Source organism: Brachyhypopomus gauderio, unplaced genomic scaffold, assembly GCF_052324685.1.
Source record: "Brachyhypopomus gauderio isolate BG-103 unplaced genomic scaffold, BGAUD_0.2 sc57, whole genome shotgun sequence".
Lineage (NCBI taxonomy): Eukaryota > Metazoa > Chordata > Actinopteri > Gymnotiformes > Hypopomidae > Brachyhypopomus > Brachyhypopomus gauderio.
In genome coordinates, this window is record NW_027506880.1 from 1,125,298 (window position 1) to 1,150,997 (window position 25,700).

General features: G+C 41.1%; 2 protein-coding genes and 1 long non-coding RNA gene across 4 annotated transcripts in view; 1 reads left to right on the forward strand and 2 right to left on the reverse strand.

The window, feature by feature from the left end:
• Window positions 1-18,731, forward strand: part of LOC143488942 (cadherin-20-like) — a 58,584-nt gene extending 39,853 nt beyond the window's left edge. Inside the window, exons 1-12 of one of the 2 annotated variants that reach the window (XM_076987946.1) lie at window positions 3,890-4,161; window positions 8,458-8,747; window positions 12,532-12,826; window positions 12,950-13,069; window positions 13,594-13,761; window positions 14,719-14,906; window positions 15,156-15,409; window positions 15,934-16,070; window positions 16,897-17,018; window positions 17,271-17,388; window positions 17,646-17,897; window positions 18,220-18,731. In XM_076987946.1, coding sequence (XP_076844061.1) covers window positions 8,511-8,747; window positions 12,532-12,826; window positions 12,950-13,069; window positions 13,594-13,761; window positions 14,719-14,906; window positions 15,156-15,409; window positions 15,934-16,070; window positions 16,897-17,018; window positions 17,271-17,388; window positions 17,646-17,897; window positions 18,220-18,731 — 2,403 coding nt within the window. In that variant the 5' untranslated portion in view covers window positions 3,890-4,161; window positions 8,458-8,510. Of the gene's footprint in view, window positions 1-3,889; window positions 4,162-8,457; window positions 8,748-12,531; window positions 12,827-12,949; window positions 13,070-13,593; window positions 13,762-14,718; window positions 14,907-15,155; window positions 15,410-15,933; window positions 16,071-16,896; window positions 17,019-17,270; window positions 17,389-17,645; window positions 17,898-18,219 lie in introns of those variants that run through there. The other variant, XM_076987947.1, reaches the window with a different exon arrangement.
• On the reverse strand, window positions 15,904-18,405 carry LOC143488944 (uncharacterized). Its single transcript, XR_013124593.1, has 3 exons — window positions 18,270-18,405; window positions 17,711-17,890; window positions 15,904-17,372 (listed from the first exon to the last, which is right to left on the reverse strand). It is a non-coding gene; the product is annotated as an uncharacterized LOC143488944 (long non-coding RNA).
• A 2,405-nt stretch (window positions 18,732-21,136) lies between the features above and the next one.
• On the reverse strand, window positions 21,137-24,676 carry LOC143488943 (uncharacterized). Its single transcript, XM_076987948.1, has 4 exons — window positions 24,217-24,676; window positions 21,873-23,870; window positions 21,683-21,787; window positions 21,137-21,302 (listed from the first exon to the last, which is right to left on the reverse strand). Exons 1-4 carry the CDS (start codon window positions 24,461-24,463, stop codon window positions 21,274-21,276), a joined length of 2,379 nt encoding a protein of 792 aa, XP_076844063.1. The 5' UTR covers window positions 24,464-24,676; the 3' UTR covers window positions 21,137-21,273.
• Window positions 24,677-25,700: the final 1,024 nt, after the last annotated feature.

The window sequence follows — 25,700 nt, forward strand, 5'->3', positions numbered from 1 at the left end:
GAGTCTGTGTGTGTGTGTGTGTGTGTGTGTGTGTGTGTGTGTGTGTGTGTTTCCAAGATCCAGTGTATTATGTTACCACATGGTAACCAAGAGGAATCTACAAAACTGGTACCTCATTCCACAAACCCAGCTGTAAGATCATACACCTCACTCCACAAACCCAGCTGTAAGACCATACACCTCACTCCACAAACCCAGCTGTAAGATCATATACCTCACTCCACAAACCCAGCTGTAAGATCATACACCTCACTCCACAAACCCAGCTGTAAGATCATATACCTCACTCCACAAACCCAGCTGTAAGTTCATCCTTTTTTGCTTGGAAGGTTTTCCAGTGGCCTTACTTTGATAAAAAATTGTTTGAAATTACGCTTGCATCTTCAGTTTTGTCCATTCTGAGAAAAGAATATGTGTGTGCTTCATTTGCTTGTGCATTTGATTGTGTTTGTGTGTTTGACAAATATGGTGCTTCATCTCAAGTGGTACACTGATCTAAAATTAACATTCTGCAAACATACGCACACACACAAACACACAAAACGTTCACATTTGTATGCAAGAGAATGCAAGCTGCCTTTTAAATCTCCAACCTACCCCAGATCATTAATTTACTTATCAGTCATTATCTAATTATCTTATCATTGTATAATTAGTTCCTAAACTCCCTCTAAAATCCCATGAAAATAGGCATTTAATTTCCATCTCCTCTCTTAACTGTGACTATTTTGTTGTGGCTGTTTTGTTGTGACTGTTTTTCTTTTGTTGTGACGGTTTTGTTGTGGCTGCATTGTTGTGACTTTTTTTGCTGTGACTATTGTTTTGTGTTTGCCACTGTAGTGGCTTGTAGTGCCTACAGAGACTCAAATGGCACTCGGTAGTCAAGTGAGCTTTATGGATGCATTGTGTTTAATCTTCATCAGGATGCTGGAAGAGACCTCTTCTTATTCCCAGCAATGCCCAGGATTTGTTATACCCCTTTTCCCTCCTCGCTCTCCCTCTCACTCTCTCTGTCTCTCTCTGTCTCTCTCTCTCTCTTTCACAACCCCCTTGTGGGCGTGGCTAAAAGAAGGAGACAGAAAGAAGGCTAACAGCAGAGTGTGGAATAACAGAGGGTTTACCTAGATCCTCGGCTTTGTGATGGGCACTAATAGCTGTGCTTCATCTACTGATGAATTCTTTTGTGGATTTCAGTCCTGCCTCTTGAATTACATCGATCGTCATCAGATGTACAAGCCATTTTATAGCAGTGAAAGTAAAGATAGTCATCTGACTGCAGAGAGCATGCATTTGTTTAACTGAGACAACACTTTAGCCTAAATGATGACAACGCTGTAGGCAAAATGATGTAATATTCTATGTTCTCTGTTTTATTAGCAGGACAGGTCCAGGAGTTCACATTTTCCACACACTAATAACAACAGCCTTCTCTTCCATGACCTGGTACCATCTCCTTGTTGCAACCAATCTAACATTGTTGATTGGCCTCTGTACTAGTGTTCCTTCATTGCTGGTTCTCAGTAGATGCACCTTAATTTGTGCCCATCTTCTGCTTCTGCCTTGTTCTTCTACTATTAATCTTTCCTTGTGAACTCTCCTCAGGATGTCTTCATTTGCCACCAAATCCTCCCCCTATTTGACCTTATCCATTTGACGCCATGCTCACATCTCAAACACTTCCAGACACCTTTCATCTACTTGTCATGTTGTCCAGATCTCAGACCCACACAGGACCAGACCCACACAGGATCAGACCTATACAGGACCAGACACACACAGGATCAGAACCATACAGGACCAGGTCCATACAGGACTACAGGCTAAACCAGTGCTTTCATGATTCTCTTTCTCTTTCTCTGGTCCACAAGACTTTGCACTACAGTTCTCTTAAATGCTGCTTTAGCCATTGCTATCGCTTTCTTCATCTCCAGACTTCGGATTCTTCTTTAAGTTTAGAAAATTACTAATACTTGTAAATACTTGTGTTTTCTTTAGAGGAAACATGGTTTCTTGTGCAACAGGTGGTACATTTCAATGGAAAAGGCAACATACATTAATCATCAAAGCCATACAGTTTTGTAGTTGAAAACTTGTTGAATTTATATAGAATAAAATAAAAAATTTATAATTCTGTTTCAAAGAAAACAAAAAGGTGTTGCATGTATATTAAAGATCATTATGGTAAACAATCAAATGTTTGGAGCTTTAAATTAAATATTCAGGCTATACACTTTAAATTCAGTGGACTGAGGATGGCTATGTACTGCTAAAAGCCATATCCTTCAGACTGCATCGTATTTTGAGCTGCCACAGCTGTAGCAAATCTATTTCTACGCTAGCCCACAGTCCTTTGTTGCATTCCTGTCCTTTCCGCAAAGACCATGTTATTGGGCGCCCATCGACCGCGTCTGCTCTCGGAGGGGCCTCCGCGGCCCCATAAGTGCCCTGTCGCATTTGTTCCGCAAGTTACCGTTTGTCTCCAGCCTCCTCGATTCCCTCACTCTGTGGAGGAAGCTGTGGTGAAACGCCAGCCATCAGAAACACTCTACAAGACCCTCCAAGGCCCCTCCCCTCCTTCCTTTGACAATAGGGAGAGCTTTGGCTTTTCTGATGGTCTAGTCGAGCGTGCTGTGACAGATTGGTTGGGACACTAACCAGTCAGGTCCTCAAAGAGACAAAGAGGTTGAGAGAGTTCAGGAGAGAAGAATGGCCGGCCAAATGGAAGGGAGACATATTGAATAGAGGGAAGGGGTTGGGGGGGGCACAGCGCTGATGGAGAGAGAAACCTTTTGACCATCTGCTTTGACGTAGGACAGCAGGATCTCGTCTGTATTTTTAGGGAAGCAGTAGAAATGGAATAAATTAGCTTGTCGGGAAGATTAAAGAGCTGCAGAGAGGAAAGTGGAGTATGAGGGAAGACCGAAAGAAATGGACAGAAAAAGAGGATGAAGACATAGAGGGAGAGAGAGAAGGAGATAGGGAGACAGACAGAGGGGGAGAGAGAGAGAGAAACTTTGTGACATTAAGTCTAGACAGATCGACTAGAGACAGGGAATGAGAGAATAAGTAAGTACTTCTTTTGAAGTGAAACTGGTGACACAAGTGTTAACCTCAAACTGCAGCCCTGCCCTGTATCTCACACTAAGAACCTCTGATTCAAAATTCAGTTAATCCATTTCAAGATTCAATGCCCATGCCCACATGACTCATCTGGAAGTCTTTACCATGTCAATTCCAAGATTAATTCCATGAGTGTAAATGTAGCACCAGTTCAAGCAACACAGGTTTTCAAAAACATTGGATAGATCTCCATGTTCATGAAGAATTGACTATATGTGCTTGGGCGCAGCGGTACACACCTCATTTCCTGAACCCGTTTAGAAAGTGAATTTGGGTCTAAACTCAATTATCTCACAGTTTTATGCTGTTCCTTTAAAGATTCAGTTTGGAAAGCACGAGAGGTCTGTTCTTCCTCTTTTCACATGCTTTGCTTGAGCTCCTCTTCCCACTGTTCCTGCATTCCTCATCGTTACTACGACACATACACAAACCTGCACACACACCATACAATTTGAAATGGTTTATTCACTTGCAAATCTCATAAGATGAAGTGTTTCTACAACCAAGTCACTGAGTCCAGCCATTCTTCAATCTGCTGTGTCCTCTTTTTTTCCTCTCTCTCTGTCCCTCTCTTATTCGCTCAATCTCTCTGTTCCTCTCTCTCTCTTATAATCTCAATCTCTCTCTCTGACCCTCCTCGCTCTCTCTTATTCTCTCAACCTTTCTCTGTTCCCCCTCTCTCTCTGACCCCGCCTCTTTCTCCCTCTCTCTCTATCTCCTTCACTCTCCCTCTCTCTCTCACTCATGCTGTCATGTGCACAGTTGCCGTAACATGCTAAAGCTGATTTGAACGCTGCTCCCAGAGTTCCTTCCCCATTGGTTACTGCTGACTGTAGGATCTCACACATAAGGAGAGCAAGCATTTGGGCTTCAGAGAGTAGACTGAAGTGAGAGCAGAAAGTTAAGTGACAGTGAAAAAGTGGAGAAGTGAGCAGGAACACTTGTGCTCTCCTCAAGGGAACTTAACTGAACATAGAAGCAGCATCAGGAAAGGCAGAGAGGAACGTGTGCGAGGAAGAGGTAGTTGTCACAGAAGACAAGGTAAGGAGCAGAATTCTTCTTCACTTTTGAAAATTCCAATGTTTTTGTGAATGGTTTAGTGGGTAACTGTATGAAACCTGCAAACTGTGTGTGGTGTCCTGGACACCTGGAGTGTCATGTCTGTGAATACAGAATACAGAGAGTTTGGAGAGTTTTAATGCTAAAACCAAAAGTTTTAAACATGGTTGCTTTCACTTGAGATGGCATCAGAAGTAGTTTTATTTGATATATTTATTTATTACCCCACCAAATAGAGTGCACACTTCCCTCCCATCTCTCCCTTTCTCATAAAGCAATAATCTGTTCCCTGCCTTGCTCTGGCAGGTTAAAATAAGTGTGGAGATTGACAAGTGAATTCTCACCAGGGTACTGAGATATTCTAGTCATTATGAGTGCCAAAAGCAGTGATTAACGACCAACAAAATGGCATACATTATTCATCTTACTTCAGAATCACACTTGTTAACTGCTCTCTGTCTCAGAGTGGTCTGCTTAAATCATTTGGTAACAGTAGTGCCAGAGGTTTATAATCTCAAAAAGCCTTCTGTGCCCCTAACACCATACATCATAGAGTCATAGTCATGCAAATAAGTATGCAGTCTGAGACTTTTGGTGATTAGTAACATAAAAATCATGCATGCCTGTAGAAGCAGTATTAAACTGCGCTGTATTCCCACAGATTACAAACTTTTGCAGATGTCACGTGTGCGGCGTATCATCACGGCCATGCGCCAGCGCCCTGCACCAGGCTCGTCATGGGTGATTTCATTTCCCCGCAAAATGACAAGACGTCCCTTTTATGATGGGGAAGGAGTAACGAGGGAATGTAAAAGGGGAGAATTGAAAAGGAGAAAGGCGAGAGATAGCGCTGTGAAGGTAGTGGCTGGGTGAATGGCGTTCACAGCAGACTAGTTTACACTGCATTCTAAAAACCAGTTTAAACTCACAGAGCCACCCACTGTGATGACTTTTCATAGGGCTCTATCAACAAATAACAGGGCCTTCTACAGAATACAGTAAATGATATCAACCCTGAAGTATGTTGTATTCTCCTGTAATACAACTTAATTTCCAGTTTATGTGTGTCCCATTGTCATTGTGTTTTATGACAATACAATGCCCATATGACAAGCTTCCCATATAGCAAGGCAAACTCCTGGACGTGATACACACTAGATGTGATATGTATAAGACATGATATGCACTAGACATGATTCGTATGAGACATGATACGCACTATACGTGATATGTACTGGAATTTGTACGTACTAGATGTGATATGAACGGGGCGAGATATGTACTAGAGAGTGAAAACCGCCCTGATTTTACTACTGCTTTCACATGTGTCCAATGAAAGGCAGCATGTTTGTGTATGCAAAGCAGGTGCGTGTTTACACACGACTTCACTTAGGAAGGCAGCTGAGAGGGAGCGGGAGTATGTGGGAGCTAATGGCTAAATGGAATGGGAATGCAATTCAGAGTTTTTGGACTGTGAAATTTGATGGGCAACGTATACACCATGGCTGACTCTTTAACAGTGTACAGGAACAAGCTCTCACTTTGGACAGGCTTTTAGCTAATTATTAACCAGAGTAGGTTAAGAAAAGGGCAAAGCATGAGGACCCAGACCAGTAATGACAGCTAAAAATATAACACCCGGGAACAACAGACAGACTGGTTATGTAGTCAATCACCTTCTTGTTACTTTGCCAAACTACATTTTGGTAGTTTTCTATACACTGAAGCTCATCTCTGAAATCCTGGCCAGCCTTGAGACTCCATGCATTCCAGGTCAAAGATATTGAGAGCTTTAGCAGTGGTCATTGGGAACCATGCAAAATCAATTCAGGTTAACAAATTTGCCATGACACAGGCCCGTGTGTGGTGGCCCCACACTCACTCCGCCCCCCACCACTGAATCACTCCTGGCCTCCATAAACGGTTGATTTAGAGTGCCGGGGATGGAGAATGCCGACATGCTTTGTGTGAAATCAGCCCTGGATAATGCTATAGAATGCAACACACAGAGGTTAGCTGCTCAGGCACCTACCACAGCTTTGCCCGTCTGAATTGTGAGAAAACAGTGTTGAATGGAACAATTACACACACACTCACTACATGTAACATTTATACCATGAAAAAAGAGAATGTATGTTTATGTGTAGCAGTAACAGTTGCTTTTTGCTTTTTGTGTGCACACGTGTGTGTGTGTGTGTGTGTGTGTGTGTGTGTGTGTGTGTGTGTGTGTGTGTGTGTGTGTGTGTGTGTGTGTTTGTTTCTGTGTGTTTGTATCAGTAGTCTGAAATTCAGTTTTTCTGTGAATTGTACAAGCATTAGTTTTCTGCATGTCATATATCTATAAGATACAGTACAATAATGTTTGGACATAGAAAACATCAGCGTGTGTGTGTGTGTGTGTGTGTGTGTGTGTGTGTGTGTGTGTGTGTGTGTGTGTGTGTGTGTGTGTGTGTGGGCATGTGTGTGTGCTGCAGCTGCTGGAGGTAGCTTGAAGGGATTTATTGTTTAGGAAGTCTCATTCACAGTCTGCCTGCATCTGTAGGTATACTTGCTTGGTAAAGGGGTGCAGAAAGCACGTTATTTCTGTTTCCTCAACTCTACAGTACATCACATCAGGAGAAATTACACACACCGCCCTCCTAGCAAAAGGCCAGCTCTTGCTCTCTAAGAACAAGACTTTGTCTTGTTCCACGCACAACAAATGTACCATCCCTAGTTAATTTTCATTTTAATTCCCAGTGATCTTGTGGTAAGAATGGCTTGTCTTGTCCTCAGTCAGACAAATCTCTCTCATGTGGTTCCTGCAACAATCTTTCCCTCTGTCATTTCAGCCCATGTTCCATTGGTACCCTTAAATAGGAAAGATGAACTGTAAGATTAACCCCTGAAAGACGTGCATATTGTTGAGCCAGGTCAATAGTACTCCATGTCAGCCCATTAGCTGTGACAAAATGGTGGTGAATGCAAGGGAGGTAGTGCTGGTGGGGAGTGGTTGAAGTTTGACCCTGCTGGTGGAGTCACGAAGGATGGGGGGTGGGGAGTGAAGTAGAGGGTGGGTTTTTTGAGTAGAAGCTCATTTGACTTCATAATGATAATGAGCCTGCTGAAATACTGAAAAGGACACGCACAGGAGGGCGGGGACTGTGCTGTTCTGTGAAAGAGGCCCATGGGAAACTTAAGCTTAAGAGAGTCAAGGCGGCACAAAAACAACCGGGGGCCCAAAAACCTGGATACCCCCCCACCCCAAAACCCGCCCCAGCCGGACAAAACGGTTTGGGCTTTACAAAAGCAGCACACACCCTTGTCCTCGACAAGCTGACGGGGCTCTTTAGTAGTGATGAAGTGAAGTTGAACAGTCTGATGGAGTGCAGGACTCCACAATGGCCACCTCCTTCACGCAGAAGAATGAAGCTTTTCTCAGCACTGAACTTTTGTTTTTACATGACGTCTCGCTGGCCGCTGGTGGTCTCCCGCCCCTCTCACACACATGGGCATCCTTTTCTTTCCAGAGAAAAAGACACCTTCTTTGGGAATAAAAAAAAATGAACAGATGGAGTCTGTGTGATTAAGGGAAGAGAAAAGGCCTAAATGCTATGAGGTGAAGCTTGCTGTCCTTTTGTTTATGATTTTTTTGTTTGTTTGTTTTTTGTTTTACACAAACTTTGCTAGATTGTGTTGCTACTGGAAGTTCATCACAAGAGGAATGGGCCAGTCATTTGTGTCTATTTCTGTTTGTATTATTTTTTGAGTGGTGTTTGTTGCAAGCACCTAAGTAGAGGTGTCTGCGCCTGTGTTTGTTGAGAGGCCCTTGGTTTTGATTATAACATTGCACTGTTTTTGCACACACCGTTGTTGCAAGTATGACGCAGCATTGAGGAACTGAGAAGGGGAGATCGCCTGTTGTGCTGTTTCACTGTAATCAAGCTTCAAGCAGAGAGAGAGAGAGGTGGGGGGGAGGTAGAGGGATCTGGCTGAGCAGAGAGATGATGAAGAACCAATGTCTGGAGAGGCTGGGAAGGCAGGTTTCGGGCCCTCTGTCTCAGACCATTCTGCTTGTGTTGATTTTCTTTAAACAAGTCTGTTATTTTTGCAGAAGACACATAATAATAATTAGATACACTAGGTGTATAGTTAGTGTATCTCAGGCACGTACTGCATTTTTGAACTTTTTTGCTTATTCATTATTGTAGTTGGTGTTGTGAGCACAGTATTCTGTACAACTTATAGAACAATATTCAAAAGAATAATTCACTTATTTGTCCTTGTGTGTTTTAACAGAGTTCCACCTGGATCAGAAGACAAGGAGGTGTGCTGAAGTTCATGAGAACTCAATGTTTGGACTAAGAGATTTCATCACCACTATGGCTGACTTGTTTCTGAGGAAATGGAGCTTTATTGGAGTTGTCATGGTTTTGACCTTAGCAACAGTGTTTCAGGGATTGGTTGGAAATGAAGTTACCAGTGATATGAAAGTAAAGTCCTTGAGAAGAGCAAAGAGAGGATGGGTCTGGAATCAGTTTTTTGTTCTTGAGGAATACACGGAACAAAAACCCCTTTACATCGGAAAGGTAAGAGAGATCCATGAAGCACTAAAACATGATCACTCACAACGCAAAATACCTTTGGGTATTAAAGAATAATGAAAATAATGAAAATGAGAAGTGTTGTTTGCAGACTTAATGGTGCAATTGTGTATCCTATGAACTAACATTACAATATTTGGGGAAATGCAGACCTGCTATAGCCCACTATACATAGATTATTTCTACAGTTTTAACACAAAGTTTTTGAGTTTAATTGTTAGAATTCCTCCGCAGTTGTCATCGTCCCTTAAGTGTAATGTGCAGGTGCATTTGGGAAGTTCAGGAACTGTAAGTTAGTTGTAAATTCATATTTCTTAAGGGTTAATTCTATATTCCTAGTTCATGTGTGCAGCTATCTGTAAGAATTATACATTCGTAGTAGCCAGTTCGTATGAGGAAACTCTGCAGTTCAGAATATGCATGGTCATTAACAGCATGAGCTCTTATTCATATTAATGTTAATGCAATAATAGTAGCCACATTAGTTAATTTATGTTTACTTTATTTATATTTCTTACTGTCACTGCTGCTACACTACTGTGTGTCCTCAATTGCACCTTGAGGATGAATAACGTTTTCTGAATCTGAATCACGTTACCACTGTGGGGAAATATGAATATGGTGCAGCAGCAGGGGAATCAGATAGGTGGGACAGAGATTAAAGGAAAGACTACTTAAGAAAAGTGAAACAAACGCAGTGACCAAAGATGATGGACATGCCTTATGCATCAGACAGGCACCGAGTTCTTAGCAAAGCATTTAGAGAGAACATTGTATTAATGTCAGTTCTGTATAGTTCAGCACCATGGATAGGTCAGGTGATGTTTTACTGGGAACATAATATATATATATCCTCCCTTTTTAGTTAAACGAACTGAAAAATATATATATATATATATATATTTCAGTTCGTTTATGCAGTTATGCAGAGTTGTGTAGCCATCTGAGCTTGGCTTGAGGTGCCAGATAAACAAAGATTATGTGACGGGTGATATAGTGCAAATAAAAAGGAAACGAAAATGAAATGAAATGTGCCATATTTTGTCAATTGTGATTTTTACACCCCAATCGAAATTTGTCCTCCGCTTTTAACCCATCTGTGCAGTCAGAACACACACACACACTAGTGATTACTAGGGGGCTGTGGATCACACATGCCCAGAGCGGTGGGCAGCCCTAGCCCGGCGCCCGGGGAGCAGTTGGGGTTAGGTGCCTTGCTCAAGGGCACCTCAGTCATGGCCTGTTTGGGTATCGAACCCACGACCCTCCAGTCACAAGACCAGTTCCCTAACCGCCAGGCCATGACTGGCCCTGGAAAAAAAAAGGAAACGATTATGCCAGTATCACAGAAAAAGGAGCATTTAATGAATAATGTGCACCAGCGTAAATCCTGTGACAAAACCAAATGAAGGATAAAATAACCAACAGTCAACTGGTACAAAGACAAGATATATAGATAGACAAATGACCCTCAGGTGTTGGGTAATCTTAATGGGCCATGCCCATCTGAGGGACAAGCACATATTGCTCTCATATTGACTGGATTAATTGACGTTGAAAATTTACATGGTCAAATAATTGATGAATTTAGCTAAATTATTGATATACCCAAAATTCTAAACAGTGAAGACCACAATAAACCATTGGTTGCCTGTGATCATTGACCCATATAGTACATAGTATCTACTGTATTATATGAGTCAATATATTATATATTGTATTACATCCAAGAATGATTACTTTCAGTAAGGTTTATTGCTGAATTAATTTTGCCCAGTGTAAAAAAAGACATGTAAAAAATACATATTCATTAGCTAGCTATGCATTATTTTAAGCATTGTATTATGTAGTGTACTAACATGAAAAAATACAAAACATTTTAACATATCAATTAAACTGCTGTAATTATTTTATTTCCTCAAAGGTAATGTTAAGCTAATTTAATTTAAGCAACTACCTCCCCATATATGTCTGCTGAAATGAATATAACAGATCTAAGGGACTTTGTGTTTAGTTGTGGCTTCAAGAAAGAAACTCTAGAAGGACCAAGTCTCAGGAGGGCACCCATCCTCTCCCAGTGGCCCAATTAATAAACAGTCCATGTTTTATTACATGGAAGTCCAAGGAAGCCCAAGTAACTATTAACAGTCAACAAGTAACTGTCGCCTCCGTACTGCATGAGCAGCATGACATTTGATGTTTAGAAATCTCTGAACGAAGCATCGAATTTGAGTGGTCTTCCTGTTTTGAATGGTCTTTTGAGTGGTCTTCCTGTTTTGATTTGTCTACTGCCAAGACGGACGCCTCTGTTGCCAATGTTCCCTACTATCTGCTGCTGTGTGGAGTGCCAAGATAATTTGTCCACTTTGTACTTTACAGTTGTTTGTTAATTCTGCCCAGGGAGGTTTTCCTTGCCACTGTTTTCACTGGCTGATTAGAGGTCTGGACCCACACATTTGTAAAATGTTTTGTGACGATGCATGTTGTAAAATGCACTGTAAATCAATCTGACACGAACTTGACTTGTATTTAGTAGACACTCACTGCTGCTGGATGCCACCCTAAGTTGACTGCTAGCGAAAATCTTTTGAAACCCAGTAAGATCATGGAGAGTTATACTCTTCAGTATTCCTAGAAGCAGGTGCCTACGTCATTTCAAACTGTGAATCAAAGCCAGAGTCCATCAGAATGAAGTAACCTTTTCAGGAATCATGTTTCTTCAGGGCTTCTAGTGTGTTTCTGCCATAGCAACCAAGTTTGGCAATCAGTTTTTAATGAATATTTACATGCACCATATATTCTTATTTTAATACGTACATTGAAATAAACTGATTACTACGGCATAATGTTATAATTCCTCAGGGGGAACAATCAGGTCTAGCTAGTTATTCTAAATATTTTAATAATGTGTGTACAGCAAAAAAATATGGAAAACTGGGTGATGCTCTTTGGTTAGAGTATTGAACAGTTATGACTTAATCCATGTTTGAGTTACACACATAATTTTAAGGTTTCTAGGAGGTCTCTAAGCAAGCCATGAGGGCATTGCTTTGTCTTGTTCACACATCCAAAGGAGGTCTAGGACATACCATTATAATCACATTTTCTAAATCTGGTGCTCTTAAATCATATAATCTGAGAAAGGTGAAAAACATTTACACATGCCTGGCATGTCAAACACATACCACACTAAATATTCTCAAACTTCTCTAAAATAGTTAGCTACTAACAACAAAGACATACTGCAAATAAAAGTATGATATGCTGCTGCAAAAAAACAGGGAGTCTAGGCTGAGTTAAAGTCGAGTGCCCTTGGCACTCTGGAAAAAGAAAAAAACCCAGAAAAGCATCTTGGTCTTGCCAAGTCTCATTAAATCTCACCTTAACCACACCAGATAACAGCCTGTGTGAACATGCTGCCAACGTTAGAATGCCAGTTGGCATCAGGCATGTAAAGGTGTGTAGTGAATTAAGTAAAACCTGAGCAGTCCAAATCAGAACTTAAATTTAGTCGTTAATGTTAATGTGTGTTTGGGTTTCTAGTGTTCTTTCAGTTAGATAAGTAGCTTATTTGGTTAAAAGAAAGAACTTACATGAATTTATGCCTTAATAATGCCTGATATTGCCTGATTTTTACACAATCGCTTTAACTCTTGTGTCTGACACCAAAACTAATGTCCTGAAATACATCTGCTTTTAAAATGTCCTACCAGCCTTGTGATTCATCACCACCAGTACTGGAGAACTAAAACCACACTGTCTCCTTCAGCTGCACTCTGACATGGACAAAGGCGACGGCTCCATCAAATATATTTTATCAGGGGAAGGTGCGGGCACTACTTTTACCCTCGATGACAGCACGGGTGACATCCATGCCATCCAGAGGCTGGACCGGGAGGTAAAGGCCCAGTATCTGCTCCGTGCCCAGGCTAGACACCGCGAGACAGGCCGCCCCCTGGAGCCAGAGTCCGAATTTATTGTGAAGATTCAAGACATCAATGACAATGAGCCGAAGTTCCTGGACGGACCGTACTTAGCAACTGTACCTGAGATGTCTCCTATTGGTACAGTATCCACAGAAACTACATGCTTTGTGCACTCTTAAAAGGAAGAGTTTATTCATTGAGTGTAAAGTTCAGCGTTAAAAGGCCATTTTTACTTACCTGTTTTTTATTCTGTGTCACCAGGCACTTTTGTCATTCAGGTGACAGCAAGCGATGCAGATGACCCATCATATGGTAACAGTGCTCGGGTAGTCTACAGTATTCTGGAGGGCCAGCCGTATTTCTCTGTGGATCCTAAGACAGGTATGTAAAATGACAGCATCAGATTCTTCCAATAAGACGGTTAACTTCATTGGATACTTTTTAAACTCAGTTCACCTTCTTTTTCGCAACATATCCAAACTACAGGACAGAAATAATGTTATTATATTCTAAGAGTTTTCATTCTGAACTCAGGCACCACCAAATGGTGAAGTGCAGGTTTGTAATGAGAACTGATCTAGTAGTCTGATGAGGGCAAAGTTGACCTTGTAAGGTGAAGCACAGTAGGTATGTCCTCGTCAGGAGACAGCTGCTCACATTCATCCTCATTGAGAACATTCTAACCTAAAAGAAGTCTCATGTTTCATCTGTTGAAATAGTAAGATGACTAAGTTGTCTTAAGTTCTAATATTGGTTATATATTGTCATATTATTTTAGAATTGATAACATTAAATGAAAGCTATTTGCTATAAATGAACGGGTGTTTGTTTATATTGTATCTATGTTTGTCTGTCTGCTCACTCCCTCTCTGTTCTCGCTCTCTCTCTCTCTCTAACCCATGTAGGTGAGGTGCGTGTGTCCCTGGGTGACATGGATCGGGAGGTTAAGGAGGAGTACCACGTGATTATTCAGGCTAAAGACATGGGTGGACAGTTGGGGGGATTGGCTGGCACCACAACAGTTAACATTACCCTCAGTGACGTGAATGACAACCCACCCAAATTCACCAAGAGTAAGTGCAGTAATTCTACTAAAGTACAGTCCATCCTGCCTATTGGTTTCCAGTTCTGGCTCTCCCTATAACTGAATTATATACATGCACATTTCAATTCTGATTTCATTCCAAATACAGTTTCCCTGCTTTTCATTAAGCTCCATCACTCTTAATGACCCATTTCTGCCCCCCTCTATATGGTTCACCCAAAGTCATAAGCTCATCTAGTAACCATGACAACCCTGCTTGTCTGCTTCGTGGGTGGTCTTGCTGTCCATGGCAAAGCAGAGATCCCAGTTACAGCTACACCAAATATGCTCACACACCAGTAAACTGGGCTCTTACATAGAGTGACTAATGTACATTTACCAGTAGACAGCATGTATGCTGGGAATCAAACCTAAAACCTTGTTGTTAGTATGGTTGTATACCTGCTATATTAGCTGAGCTATTGGAGCACTAGATGTAATGCAGGCTAATAAAAAAATAAGCAGATTACAGTATCTGAAGGACACTGTAAAGGATGAATGCATAAAAATGTTTTTAAAAAATTTGTGACATTCAGTGGCCCTTGATTAAATAAGGTGAAATGTTTACAAGAAGCAACCAAGGAGCCCTGAAGACATCTGGCACCCTCTAGAGGAAATAAATGTTTCTGTAGGCATATAAGTTATACTCAAAACAGGTGTACAAGTGTTGTTATGCAGGAAAATAAGAGAAGTACGTAGTTTATTGTTTCCCATAATGTAAACCTAATATGGTTCAGAGTTTTGATAATTTGCTGATCTATGAATACAAGTGTGGAAATACATGGAGTAAACCAGAGTCACGGTCCTCTCAGACACGGTTATCTGCTAACTGAAACATACTGACCCTCTTGTGACAGCAGATTTTACACTGCATTTGCTTCAACTGCTATTCTTTCACTTACCAGATGTGATGAGATATTTACTGTTTCATCGCTCTCTTTCCCAGAGCTATATCAGATGAGTGTTCTGGAATCTGGCCCTGTGAGTTCAGTAGTGGATCGAATTGAAGCCAAAGACCGTGATCTGGGTATTAACGCTGAAATGAGGTACATCATCATCGACGGTGATGGACGGGACACCTTTGACATCAGCACTGACACCAGCAATCTGTATGGTGTCATCACTATTAAAAAGGTAGTCATATAGATGATAATGACAAGTCTTAAATATTTTAAAGGACAGGGTTTGAATTAAGAATAGTAATGCCACAGGTCTGTAATCTAATCTAATCTAGACACTTGAAGATCAGTTAAAATTGAGGGGCTAAAGAATTCCTTGATAAGACAGTAAAATAAGTTTCTCAAGAGTGAAGTTAAATTAACTGTTCTTTTTTTAATTTGCTTATTTGCCCTCAGTGTACATTTGCTTTATTGTCTGTTTTAGCGCCTGGACTTTGAAAGAAAGCGCAGCTACACCCTCAAAGTGGAGGGCTCAAATTCTCACATAGACCCCCGCTTCATGAACAAAGGGTCCTTCAGTGATGTGACAATCGTCCACGTGAGTATAGAGGACGTGGACGAGCCCCCGGAGTTCGAATCTCCATTCTACTATGTAGAGGTGTCCGAGGATGTGGACATAGGCACCATCTTAACAACAGTCTCTGCAAGAGACCCCGATACTGCAAACAACTCAGTAAGGTGAGACATTGCATTCGAAATCCGATAATTTAGTAAATGCCACAAAGTCCAACACTACATTTAAAAATACAATTCCAGGTTGGAATGACCAAAATACAGTATTTGTGCATGGAAACATACTCTTTTGCATGCAATATTGTGATGGTTTGACATTGTATGTAGTCTATTAAAGGTAACACAAAGATCCAATATCTTTTCAATGATAATAATGAGTGTCTTTTCAATGAGTATATTTTGCAGCCAGTATTTTTATATAGAAGTGTTATTTTGCTAAGATGCAACCCTGAGTGTAAAAAAGCACAAGAGATACACAGTAAACACAAACACACACACAAAAAAAACGTTTCCTCCATCTACAATGTATTCAAATATTATATTATATTAAATTATGTAATATTGTGTTTTTATGTATGTTGAGGTTTTATACTTCCTTTGTGTGTGTGTGTGTGTGTGTGTGTGTGTGTGTGTGTGTGTGTGTGTGTGTACGCATTTCTACATCCTGCATACATCTGCATTTTCATCAGGTACTCTATAGAGCGCCTGAGCGACCCTGAGAAGTATTTCTATATAGACATCACCAGTGGCTCTCTGATGACAGTACTGCCATTGGACAGGGAGGAGGCGACTTGGCACAACCTCACAGTTTTAGCTATGGAAATGAGTGAGTAGACACACACATATTATGGAAATACATTAACCAATATTTATACTAATTTTACTCCAAGTACATCAGTGAATTGCTGGAAATATTCCAGAATAGTTTGCCCTCGGCTGCTTAAGTGGTAACTGTTAACTGTTAACATATCTTTTAAAAAACATGACAAAAAACTGCAAATCCCCAGGAGCACCATCATAAAACAGGTCTGGTTACATAATGATAACAAAATGAAATGTACATTTGTAACCAAAAGTCACATGTGTAATTGACTGTTATTTGCTTCACATATGCATAATGAAATGGTGCAGTTTTATAATGATACATGCAAATCACATAATGCTACATAATGTAGAAAAGGTGTCTTTGCACTCCAAAGACACCTTATGGAAACATACAGCAATTTTCATACATATTTTCAAACTCTAAAGTAATTTTTCCTGTTTTGAAAATCTTAGCTTAAATTAGCAAATCTTCTCTGCCGGTAGTTTTTAAGACCATAGTGAAGACTAAAATGTCTTCTATTTTCACCTACCCTGGAGAAAAAAATAAGTTCCCACTTTTTCATGCACACTGTAGAGTAAAAACTCTTTTGTTAAAAAAAGTAAAATTTATTTGTATAGCACTTTTTTTAACAGTTGTCATAGTACTACTCCAAGCCACCAGTGAGCTAAGACAAAGTATAGGTTTTAAATAATGCACATAAGCTGCAATATATTAGATGGTTAATAAAGTTCCAATACGTTAAAACTAAAGCGAAGGTTGAACTGGAAAACATGAACATGACAAAGATAATGTGATAATGATATGAGTGCACTGGTTTCTGTCACAGATAATCCATCAAAGATCGGAAGTGTGTCTGTGGCCATAAGGGTTCTAGACATAAATGATAACCCACCAGCACTAACACAGTACTATGAGGCTTTTGTGTGTGAAAACGCACAAGCTGGACAAGTAAGAATATGCTCACACACACACACACACACACACACATGCATGCACACACAGACACACACATTCACACACACACAATCACACTTTAATCAAACCAATTGAAGCAATTTTGTAAACAGTGAGTGCACCCCTTGTTAATTATGAATTGATGCTTGGAGTATTCCTTTATTGGGCACAATTATTTAAGATAATCCGTAATTGGCTGCTTAACTCACTCTTTAAAAGGTTGCTGTGCTTTGTGTTTTGGATCAGCTGATTCAAACCGTGACAGCTCTAGATCCAGATGAGCCAATGGGTGGACAGCGTTTCTATTACAGTCTGGCCCCGGAAGCAGCAAACAATCCCAACTTCACCCTTAGAGATAACCAAGGTGAGAACAAAAGAGGATGAGTGATGGACTGTGTGTCCGCATGGAACATTTAGAAATGGATGTGATTATTAGTGTTTTTTTCATGTTGTAGAATATGTCTAGGTATGTGTACTCACATTTATATCTCACATTTTGAATAAGAAGACAGATATTTTGTTCCACAGTTAGATTCTGCATTATGTCCAATTTACTCTAACCACTAAAACATTAGTTATTGTGCCATATTTTATAACTGTATTCCTCTGCTCCCCCACAAGACAACTCAGCATGGATATTAACCCGCCGTGGAGGATGGTCATCTCGGACCCAGAGTGTCTATTACCTGCCCATCTTCGTGTCTGATGGAGAACAGCCTGTACACTCCAGCACTAGCACTCTCACAATCCGTGTGTGTAGTTGCGACGTGGGTGGAAATGTTGTGACCTGTGTTGCTGAGGCCTCTGTTCTGCCAGTCAATCTGAGCAGAGGAGGTGTCATTGCTATCCTAACCTGTGTCTTCATCCTGTTTGGTAAGAAAGATCACACAGTGAACCACCAATGAAACCCAGTTCAGTCAAAATACATAAAAAACATTAACAGACAAACCTAGTAGGCTATTTGATTGTTTTTCTCTATTCCTTATTATCTTCTCTCTCCTCTTTTGGTACATTGAATCTCCAACAGGTTTGCATTAGTGATTTAGTGAGAAGTTTATTAGCTAAGCATGTACCTGCAGCATTTTTGTGCATGACCAGCTTAGGTTATGGACAAAAGCCAACTTGTGTTTGAAAAGCATTAACATTGATACTCAAGTAGAATACGCGATATCAAACCCTTATCTCCTCTCCTCAGTGATGACCATGCTCATGCTGACCCTGCGTGGTCACAGAAAGAAGCCCTACCTGACCAACGAAGAAGAAAACGTACACGAGAACATAGTACGTTACGACGACGAGGGAGGTGGCGAGGAGGACACGGAGGCGTTCGATATCGCTGCGCTCTGGAACCCGCGCGTGGAACCCGTGCACGCCGCTAAACTACGTCAGGACATGATGCCCGAGATTCAGAGCCTGTCGCGTTACGTTTCTCAGAATTGTGCTGGCGGTGCAGACGGTAGTAACGTGTACAGCTACGTGCTAACAAAGATTTATGAAGCCGATTCAGACCCCGGTGCCCCACCGTACGATTCCCTTCAGACATATGCTTACGAAGGCGAGGGCTCAGTGGCTGAGTCTCTGAGTTCTCTGCAGTCTCCTGCCTCGCACACCGATCACGAATACGATTACCTGAACGACTGGGGGCCGCGTTTTCACAAACTAGCGGAAATGTATGGCGTGATTGAGAGCAACAGCAATATGTGGTAAAGACGGACTGCTCGCGTTAACAATAGGAGGCTTGCTCTCATTTGGAAATGCAGCAATTAAAACCAAGGAATGGGGAGATCATGATAACGGATCATTTTGATCTCCAATGGGCAGGAGGATGAGATGGGAAAGAAGCTAAATGAAACAGAAAGAATGTCAGAGAAAGCGATCTAGAAGCTTTGTGCATTTTAATAAAGGTGAATGTGGAAATCAGAAAAATAATAGAAACTGAGAAAAAACAGGGGAAAACAGATGTGGACAGGTTTGGTAGACAAAGGACGGGTGAGAAATGAGTACTACGCATCTCGTCCTCGAATATCCGCCGCTGCTGAAGGTATGTCCAGACCATGACACAAGCAGTTCTGACTGTGGACCACTCGAACTGAGGAAGGATGCTTCAAATGATCATCAGTTTTATTCTGCTAGCAGATGACTACAGACATGTGGCCAGGCAGTATTTACTTCAGTCAATATAGTCCTTATTACGGTCTTTAAGACGAGCATCAGAGTCACATGGTTTCACTGTGGTGATGGATCCAGGCACGCTTGCGGATCTCAACATCGCTGGTGCTAAGGCTAGTTTCTACTCTAGCCTAGGAGAGTAGCACGATCGTGCATAAGAGGATGTGTGTCCGCCGACCTTGCCCTGTCATTCGTTATTTGTGTTGAATGAGTCAAAGCTCCAGCTATTCTTACAGACATAGAACAGATTATGTTTATGACTGGAGAATGCACATGCTCACTGTAGCGTGTACTGTTGAACGGGATTCAAAGCATAGCCTATTGTTGCTTTTTCATTTTGGCTTGTTCACACATTTTTTGCTATTCTGGTATCTCTATCCTCTTTGTGCAGTTATTTATTTTTTATATAAATTATTTTTTAACTTGTTCATAATGCTGTGATTCCTACTCACTGGACATAAAAGATATAGAACACTTCATGTTGTGGGATCAAATATGCTGCTGGAAGATAAATGAACATTATTGAGATCTAAAGATTCAGTGGTTGATATTCAATGTATTGATTTGTTTATCCGTCAGATTGTCTAATTTGACTGCGTGTCTGGCTGTGGTCGTGCAGTTTCACAAAGCATGAGAAGACCAGAAAAAACCTGAACATACACATCCATGAGTATTCATGCATTATTCACATCAAGCTTATGAAACGCACATTTAAAATTCCTTTGTGTGGTACATGTCTTAATATAAAAAAATTCTGCAGAACACCAAAAACCTGAAGCGATAGTTACTCACTGTACACTGGGCCATCCATTGTTGGTGGAAATCTACTTGAAATAATGTATATTGTATCAGTAACGCCAAGCAAGAATTTGAAATGTACATATTTTTTTGTATGCTTAATAAAGACAAGTCTTTTCAGACCTCTGGTTCACCAGTTACTGCTTCATCATATGTTTAGATATTTGGGGGTGGTCAGGGTCTTCCTCTTAAATGTTTTTGCAATATAATTGCCACATGGTTACTCAAGCACACAGGCATAATGAAAAAAATCTAATTAAAAACAGGAAACCAGGTTGTCTGCACTACGAGTGCGGGTGTCACCACACCACCTCTTGGATCCAACAACTTTTCTACAAACTTGTTTGAACTGCAGTTATATAAACATGGTAAATGCATCAAAACCAGTGCAATATGATCTCCTGACTGTCCATCCAAGCTTTTTCACCCTATGGGTTTTCATTAACACAGAAATCACCTACAAACTATACCGGACTACTTTGAAGAGTCTACAAGCAAGGGCCTAGACCTCAAAAGTAGGTCAAGTCCCCAAAAAGATGCCAGGACCAAGTAAGGCAACAAACCCAAATGCACAGGCAGCAGTGAGTGTTAAAGAACATTGCCCTCACTTCCAGAGAAACTGATCAAAAGATGTTTCTCAAGACATGGTGTAAAGCAAACTTTATTCAACATATCCATATGGTTTATAAAGCACATTCTGGCCACAACAAGGTTAATCCATGATGCAAAAGCACTTGTTTACAAAAATCAGACCAACCCATTAGAAAAAGTAAGGGGGGGTGAAGAGAGAAGAGAATAAAAAAAAAAATTAAAAAGCAGTTAAACTTACAATGTAATGCATCAGACCAAACACCAGTGAAGCAGGAAGTGGCCACAAACAGAGGCTCAAAGTGAAATGCCAGTTGACACTGCTTTCCATCCACTAAGCTACTCAACTGGGTCTAGAACACTGGCATGCCAGTTAGTGCAACTACCTCCCAGTGACGAACATTTTGGATGTTTGATAGAGTGACAAACATCTACATATAAAATTAAACCAGTCAATACCCATGTGTAGAACAGCACGTTTTAGGTCAGACAAGATACACCATTGGCTTAAACGATTTCTTGAGACCTGGCCAGAGACCACACCATAATAAAACAAATAGTCAAAAGTGCTTTATTCAGATTCACAGTATAAAAGTGAATTGTGATTAGCTATAAATGGATTGAAATTATGACTGTGATAATAAAAAGTGACTAAAAGTGCCTTCATCCATTTGATTACTGTGCAATAGTGTCATCAGCATCTTGTGTCTCTTCTGTGAAGTTCTGGAAAGAAGGATTGCACAACTAAAAGTTTTTCAAATATGCATTTAGTACATCAACATAGCACACATTCCTCCACACTCAAGAAGCAGACCTTTTTTTTTTTATCATTTCACTTGCCACAAGTGTCATTCACTAGAACGAAACACTTTGCTCAGCTGCTCACATATTACTTCAATAGCTTCAGTCTATTTAGCTGATCACTTGGCTTTGAGCTATAGAAACAACTGTAGACAGATCTGGAAGATGGCCTCAAAACTTTGAATCACTTACTAATGAAGGGAGCGTACACAAGTTTGTAGTTAGTGGACCAATACCAATTCACATCTATAGCACTTAACCGACTCTTACCAAGAGTGCCTTCAAATAGTGTGTTGCCTTACCTTGTGTTTGTGCACATGGTTTGTGTTTTTTGTGGGTCATCATTGTCCCTCCACTTTTGGTACTTTCAGTATCAGATACCTGTAAACTTCCCTTCCTTGACTTCTCTGTGAAGGACAATGAAAAGGAAAACAAGATATTGACTCAGATGCATGTAGAAATGAAATCTTTGAGTGGAGTGAGCCCTCTTACCATTCTGTTTCTGTGAATTGAACCTTTGTTCGGTCTCCCTCCATCTCTCCGTTGCAGACAGAGCTAGGTTTTCATCATTCTTCTCCCTAGTGTCACTATAGCGACTACACCCATTAGTGTCCCGTGCTGAGGTGGAATAACGGAGACCTTTAGGATCATCACACGAGCAGTTCTGTTCTCTAAGCTTTGACTGGTGAGACATGGGGCACTTCTCCGAATGCCGACCAAAAGGGAGCTTTGGAAGGCAATGTAATCTCTGACCTTCAACACTTCTCTTCGTCCCCACTGAAGTGTACAAGGCGTTTTCAGATACCTCCCCTTCAGTTTCATAGCCCACATTTACAAAGCCATGAGTGCTGGAAGCAGAAGCCTTGCACCTAGGCCTTTTCTCAGGATCACGTTTACAGAGTGTGCATAGATTAACTTTATCCCCCACCAAATGAGCCGGAGCGACTTTGCACCTTTTCACTCCATTTGCCTTGGTGGCTGGACTACTAGACATTACACTTCCTCTGCGTTTCGTCAGACAACTCTTACATATTCGTCCTTTGTGGTCAACAACAACAGGCAAACCTGAATGCGATTGATCCAAGCAGCCTTCTTGGATAGAGGGGCTATGACAATCAGTCCTACCTCTGTTCTTGCTCTTTTCATCTTTGAATCGCACAGGAACTGAACTGGGGTCAAGAGAAGTTGAGACTTTGGCATCCTGATCAACTTCAAGAATCTCTCTAAGTTGCTGCTCTGGCCAACTACTGAGGTTGCCCATCTGTTGCCGAGAAGCTAGTTTATTGTAAGATACATTATTGAAGTCAGCCAGCCAACTGGCCGAGGGAAGGTAAGGTGGGAGGGACTCAAGAGAAGTCACTGAATCTTGGCCATCTAGTTCAATCATTGTCCCAATCTGATTTTCTTTTGGAGATGGACCTGCATCTCCTGTGGTCTGTTTAGAGTCTATGGGAAGCTCAGCAGGTACCTCCATTACTGTGGCCAAGGATGGTTTCTGAGGTGTTAACAGGCCATTTTGGATCAGCCACTCAGTAGATGGCACATAAGGCATTAGGGATTCTATAGACCAGACAGAAGCCTCCATCTGACGCAACTCATCCAAACACTTTAAGTCAAAGGGCAGTCGTAAGATTTTGAAGTGAACATTTTTGGAGGTCCCACAGAGATCCTCTTCACTTTTAGACAAGTTAGGGTCTCTCTGAACCACCAAGGTATGCATTTCTGCACTGTTGGCTGGTTCATCAGGCGTAACAAAGGATCCCTCTAGTCCAGCCACTGTGGCACTAGAGGGACACGGTGCCATCATGAGAAGATCATGGCAAGGAGGCAAGTACTGTGTATCAGAATGACTCAGGTCAGCTTCTCTTTGTTCATCTGCGCCACATGACAGAGACCGGTAACACCTCAAGACTACATCTTCTGCAGCGTGCACAGAGCCCATATTGCATTGCAACAGCTCACCATTTGCACTGCTGGCTACCTCTGTGGTCTCCTTTGCATGAATGATTTTTAGCCCTGCAGGTGTTCCACTACACTCAATCCGCACTTCTTCCGCTTGGAAGAGGATTCCACTGGTAGGAGCTGCAGATGACGAGTCACTGCTAGCGATGCCAGCTACATTGTTTGAAGCCATAACATCCTCAGCACATGCTGAAGATTTGTCTTCAGAGGGTCTTGGCGATGAAAGACCACTGCCAGAGCCAGTATCCCTTCCAGACTCCTGAAGGGAACCTGGTGCAACTCTGCAGTCACGTCGAGAGGATTCCACACAAACAGGTTCGGTTTGCACTTCAGAGCTAACCATCAGTCGTCCAGAGGGCATAGTGTTCTGGCACCGGAAGCGGCGGGCTTGGTATGCCATCGCAGGAGGCAGGTGAGGGGTCATCATGCGCCTATAGTCAACCATGTGAAGCTGGGCATGGGGAAGGATATAGCCAGGAGCTTCCATGTAAGAAGCAGGAGGGAAAGGTGGAACCACCATACCATAACCTTAGAAGGAGGATTGACAGATTAGTGCCAGAGCCAAAATGAAGCTCAACAATAAAAAAGTCTGCATTAGTGCAATTTAAATCCTTTGGTACTTTAGGAAATAGGAGTCATCAGTTTAGTGATGACATTTTTCACAGTTCCCTAGAGCAGTGGATTTAAAATGTAATTTGCCAATGTCAATCACACATCATCCACAAACTTGCTGTTAACCAACTTAATGCCTCCAAAATGCAGAATACATGTTCAAACAAATCAATATAAACTGCAATAAAAAAACTGCATCTCAGTTTAATTTTTCTACAAATTACAATGAAAACACAAAGATGACCTCAGACAGTCTACATACCCAGTCCAGGAAAGTTGCCATAGGGAACGTAAGGCATTGGAACGGGCCACTGGTACGGCAGGTAGGGCTGTGAGGGCTGCATATAGAAGAAGGGCCAGTTGTGTTGCTGCTGTCGGTCCGGGTGTGGTCCTCTGAAAGGACCAGGTATCGGGTGACGAGGTCCTGCCTGCACAGGCTGTGGTCCATAAGGAACACCTTGTGCATGAGGTCCTACTCCTGGTGGGTGTTGGGTAGTTGTAACTACCATTCCAACTACTTTCTAGCTTGATGCAAGGGATAGACTGAGAAAAAGGAAACAAACTTAACACATTTGTTAGCAATTCTAGGTACTAATTCAAAATTCTGCTTCTAAACATATAACTTTGAAGAACTATGAAGCAATCAAAATGAATCAAATAGATCATTTAAACCCATGATAGCAGATTGCTTACATGAACAGATCACTATTTGAACAAATTAACCCAAAGAATGGCTCCTTGACCTTAGCTTAAATAGGTCATCAGGGAGCCTCAAAGTGATTGGCTCTACGTAAGACTTGTGATTGGCTAAATGCAGAATTAATTTTAATACTAACCAATCAGTGCACCCACAGCTTCAAGTACTTTTAACTGATAATTAAGGTCCAATTGGTCATTTAAAAGGTAATTCTTTAACCTTGAATTTCACTCTTCTCACGTAGTGTTGTGTTAAGACTAAGTGAATTGTGTCTTTCTCACCATAATTTTGGGTGTCAGTACATTCTGATTGACTTATCAAAGTCCTATGGTTTACTCACACATCTTGAATTTATAGATGTTATTGTGTTAACTGATGTTACTGAGGAAAGTGCACAGCACTGTAATACAAAAGGTGTTTCAAATGTGTTAATAAGTGGTCAATCATATACATATTCTCTGCTTAAGTGCTCCAGGAATTTAAAGAAACGTGTCTGCATGCTTGTTCACAGAAATCACACACAACATACAGGTGATAATTATGCACATTAAGCATGATTCCCATTACACTTACAGAGCAATTTTAAGATGCATGGTAGAGTAATAGTCTCTAAACAAAAAATAGATCATGATTATTGCCATTGGATAAAGCATCATGACTACAACACTGAATTGTTATCAAGAGGCTAATGAAGCATTAGCAGTTCCAGTAATGCATGTAAGGCATTACATATCTATTTTGAACCTGAATAATTTAAAAGTGGTAGATTCACCCCCTTAAGATCTGGTGTATATTATGTATCCATACTTTATAACTCCCCATCCCAGGGTAGACCTTCAGAAGTCATTCTTTTCTAACATTAGGGTAGCTGCAACCCATGGAAGATGTATATGGTACCCCACTCAAATAGCACAATGAAGCTTTTTATGTACTTTGCTTTCATGAATGAATGAATGAATGTTCGATTTATATAGCGCCTTTCAGAATACCCAAGGCGCTTTACAATTTAACACAGGTACAAGTCACAGACAACCAATCACACACACACA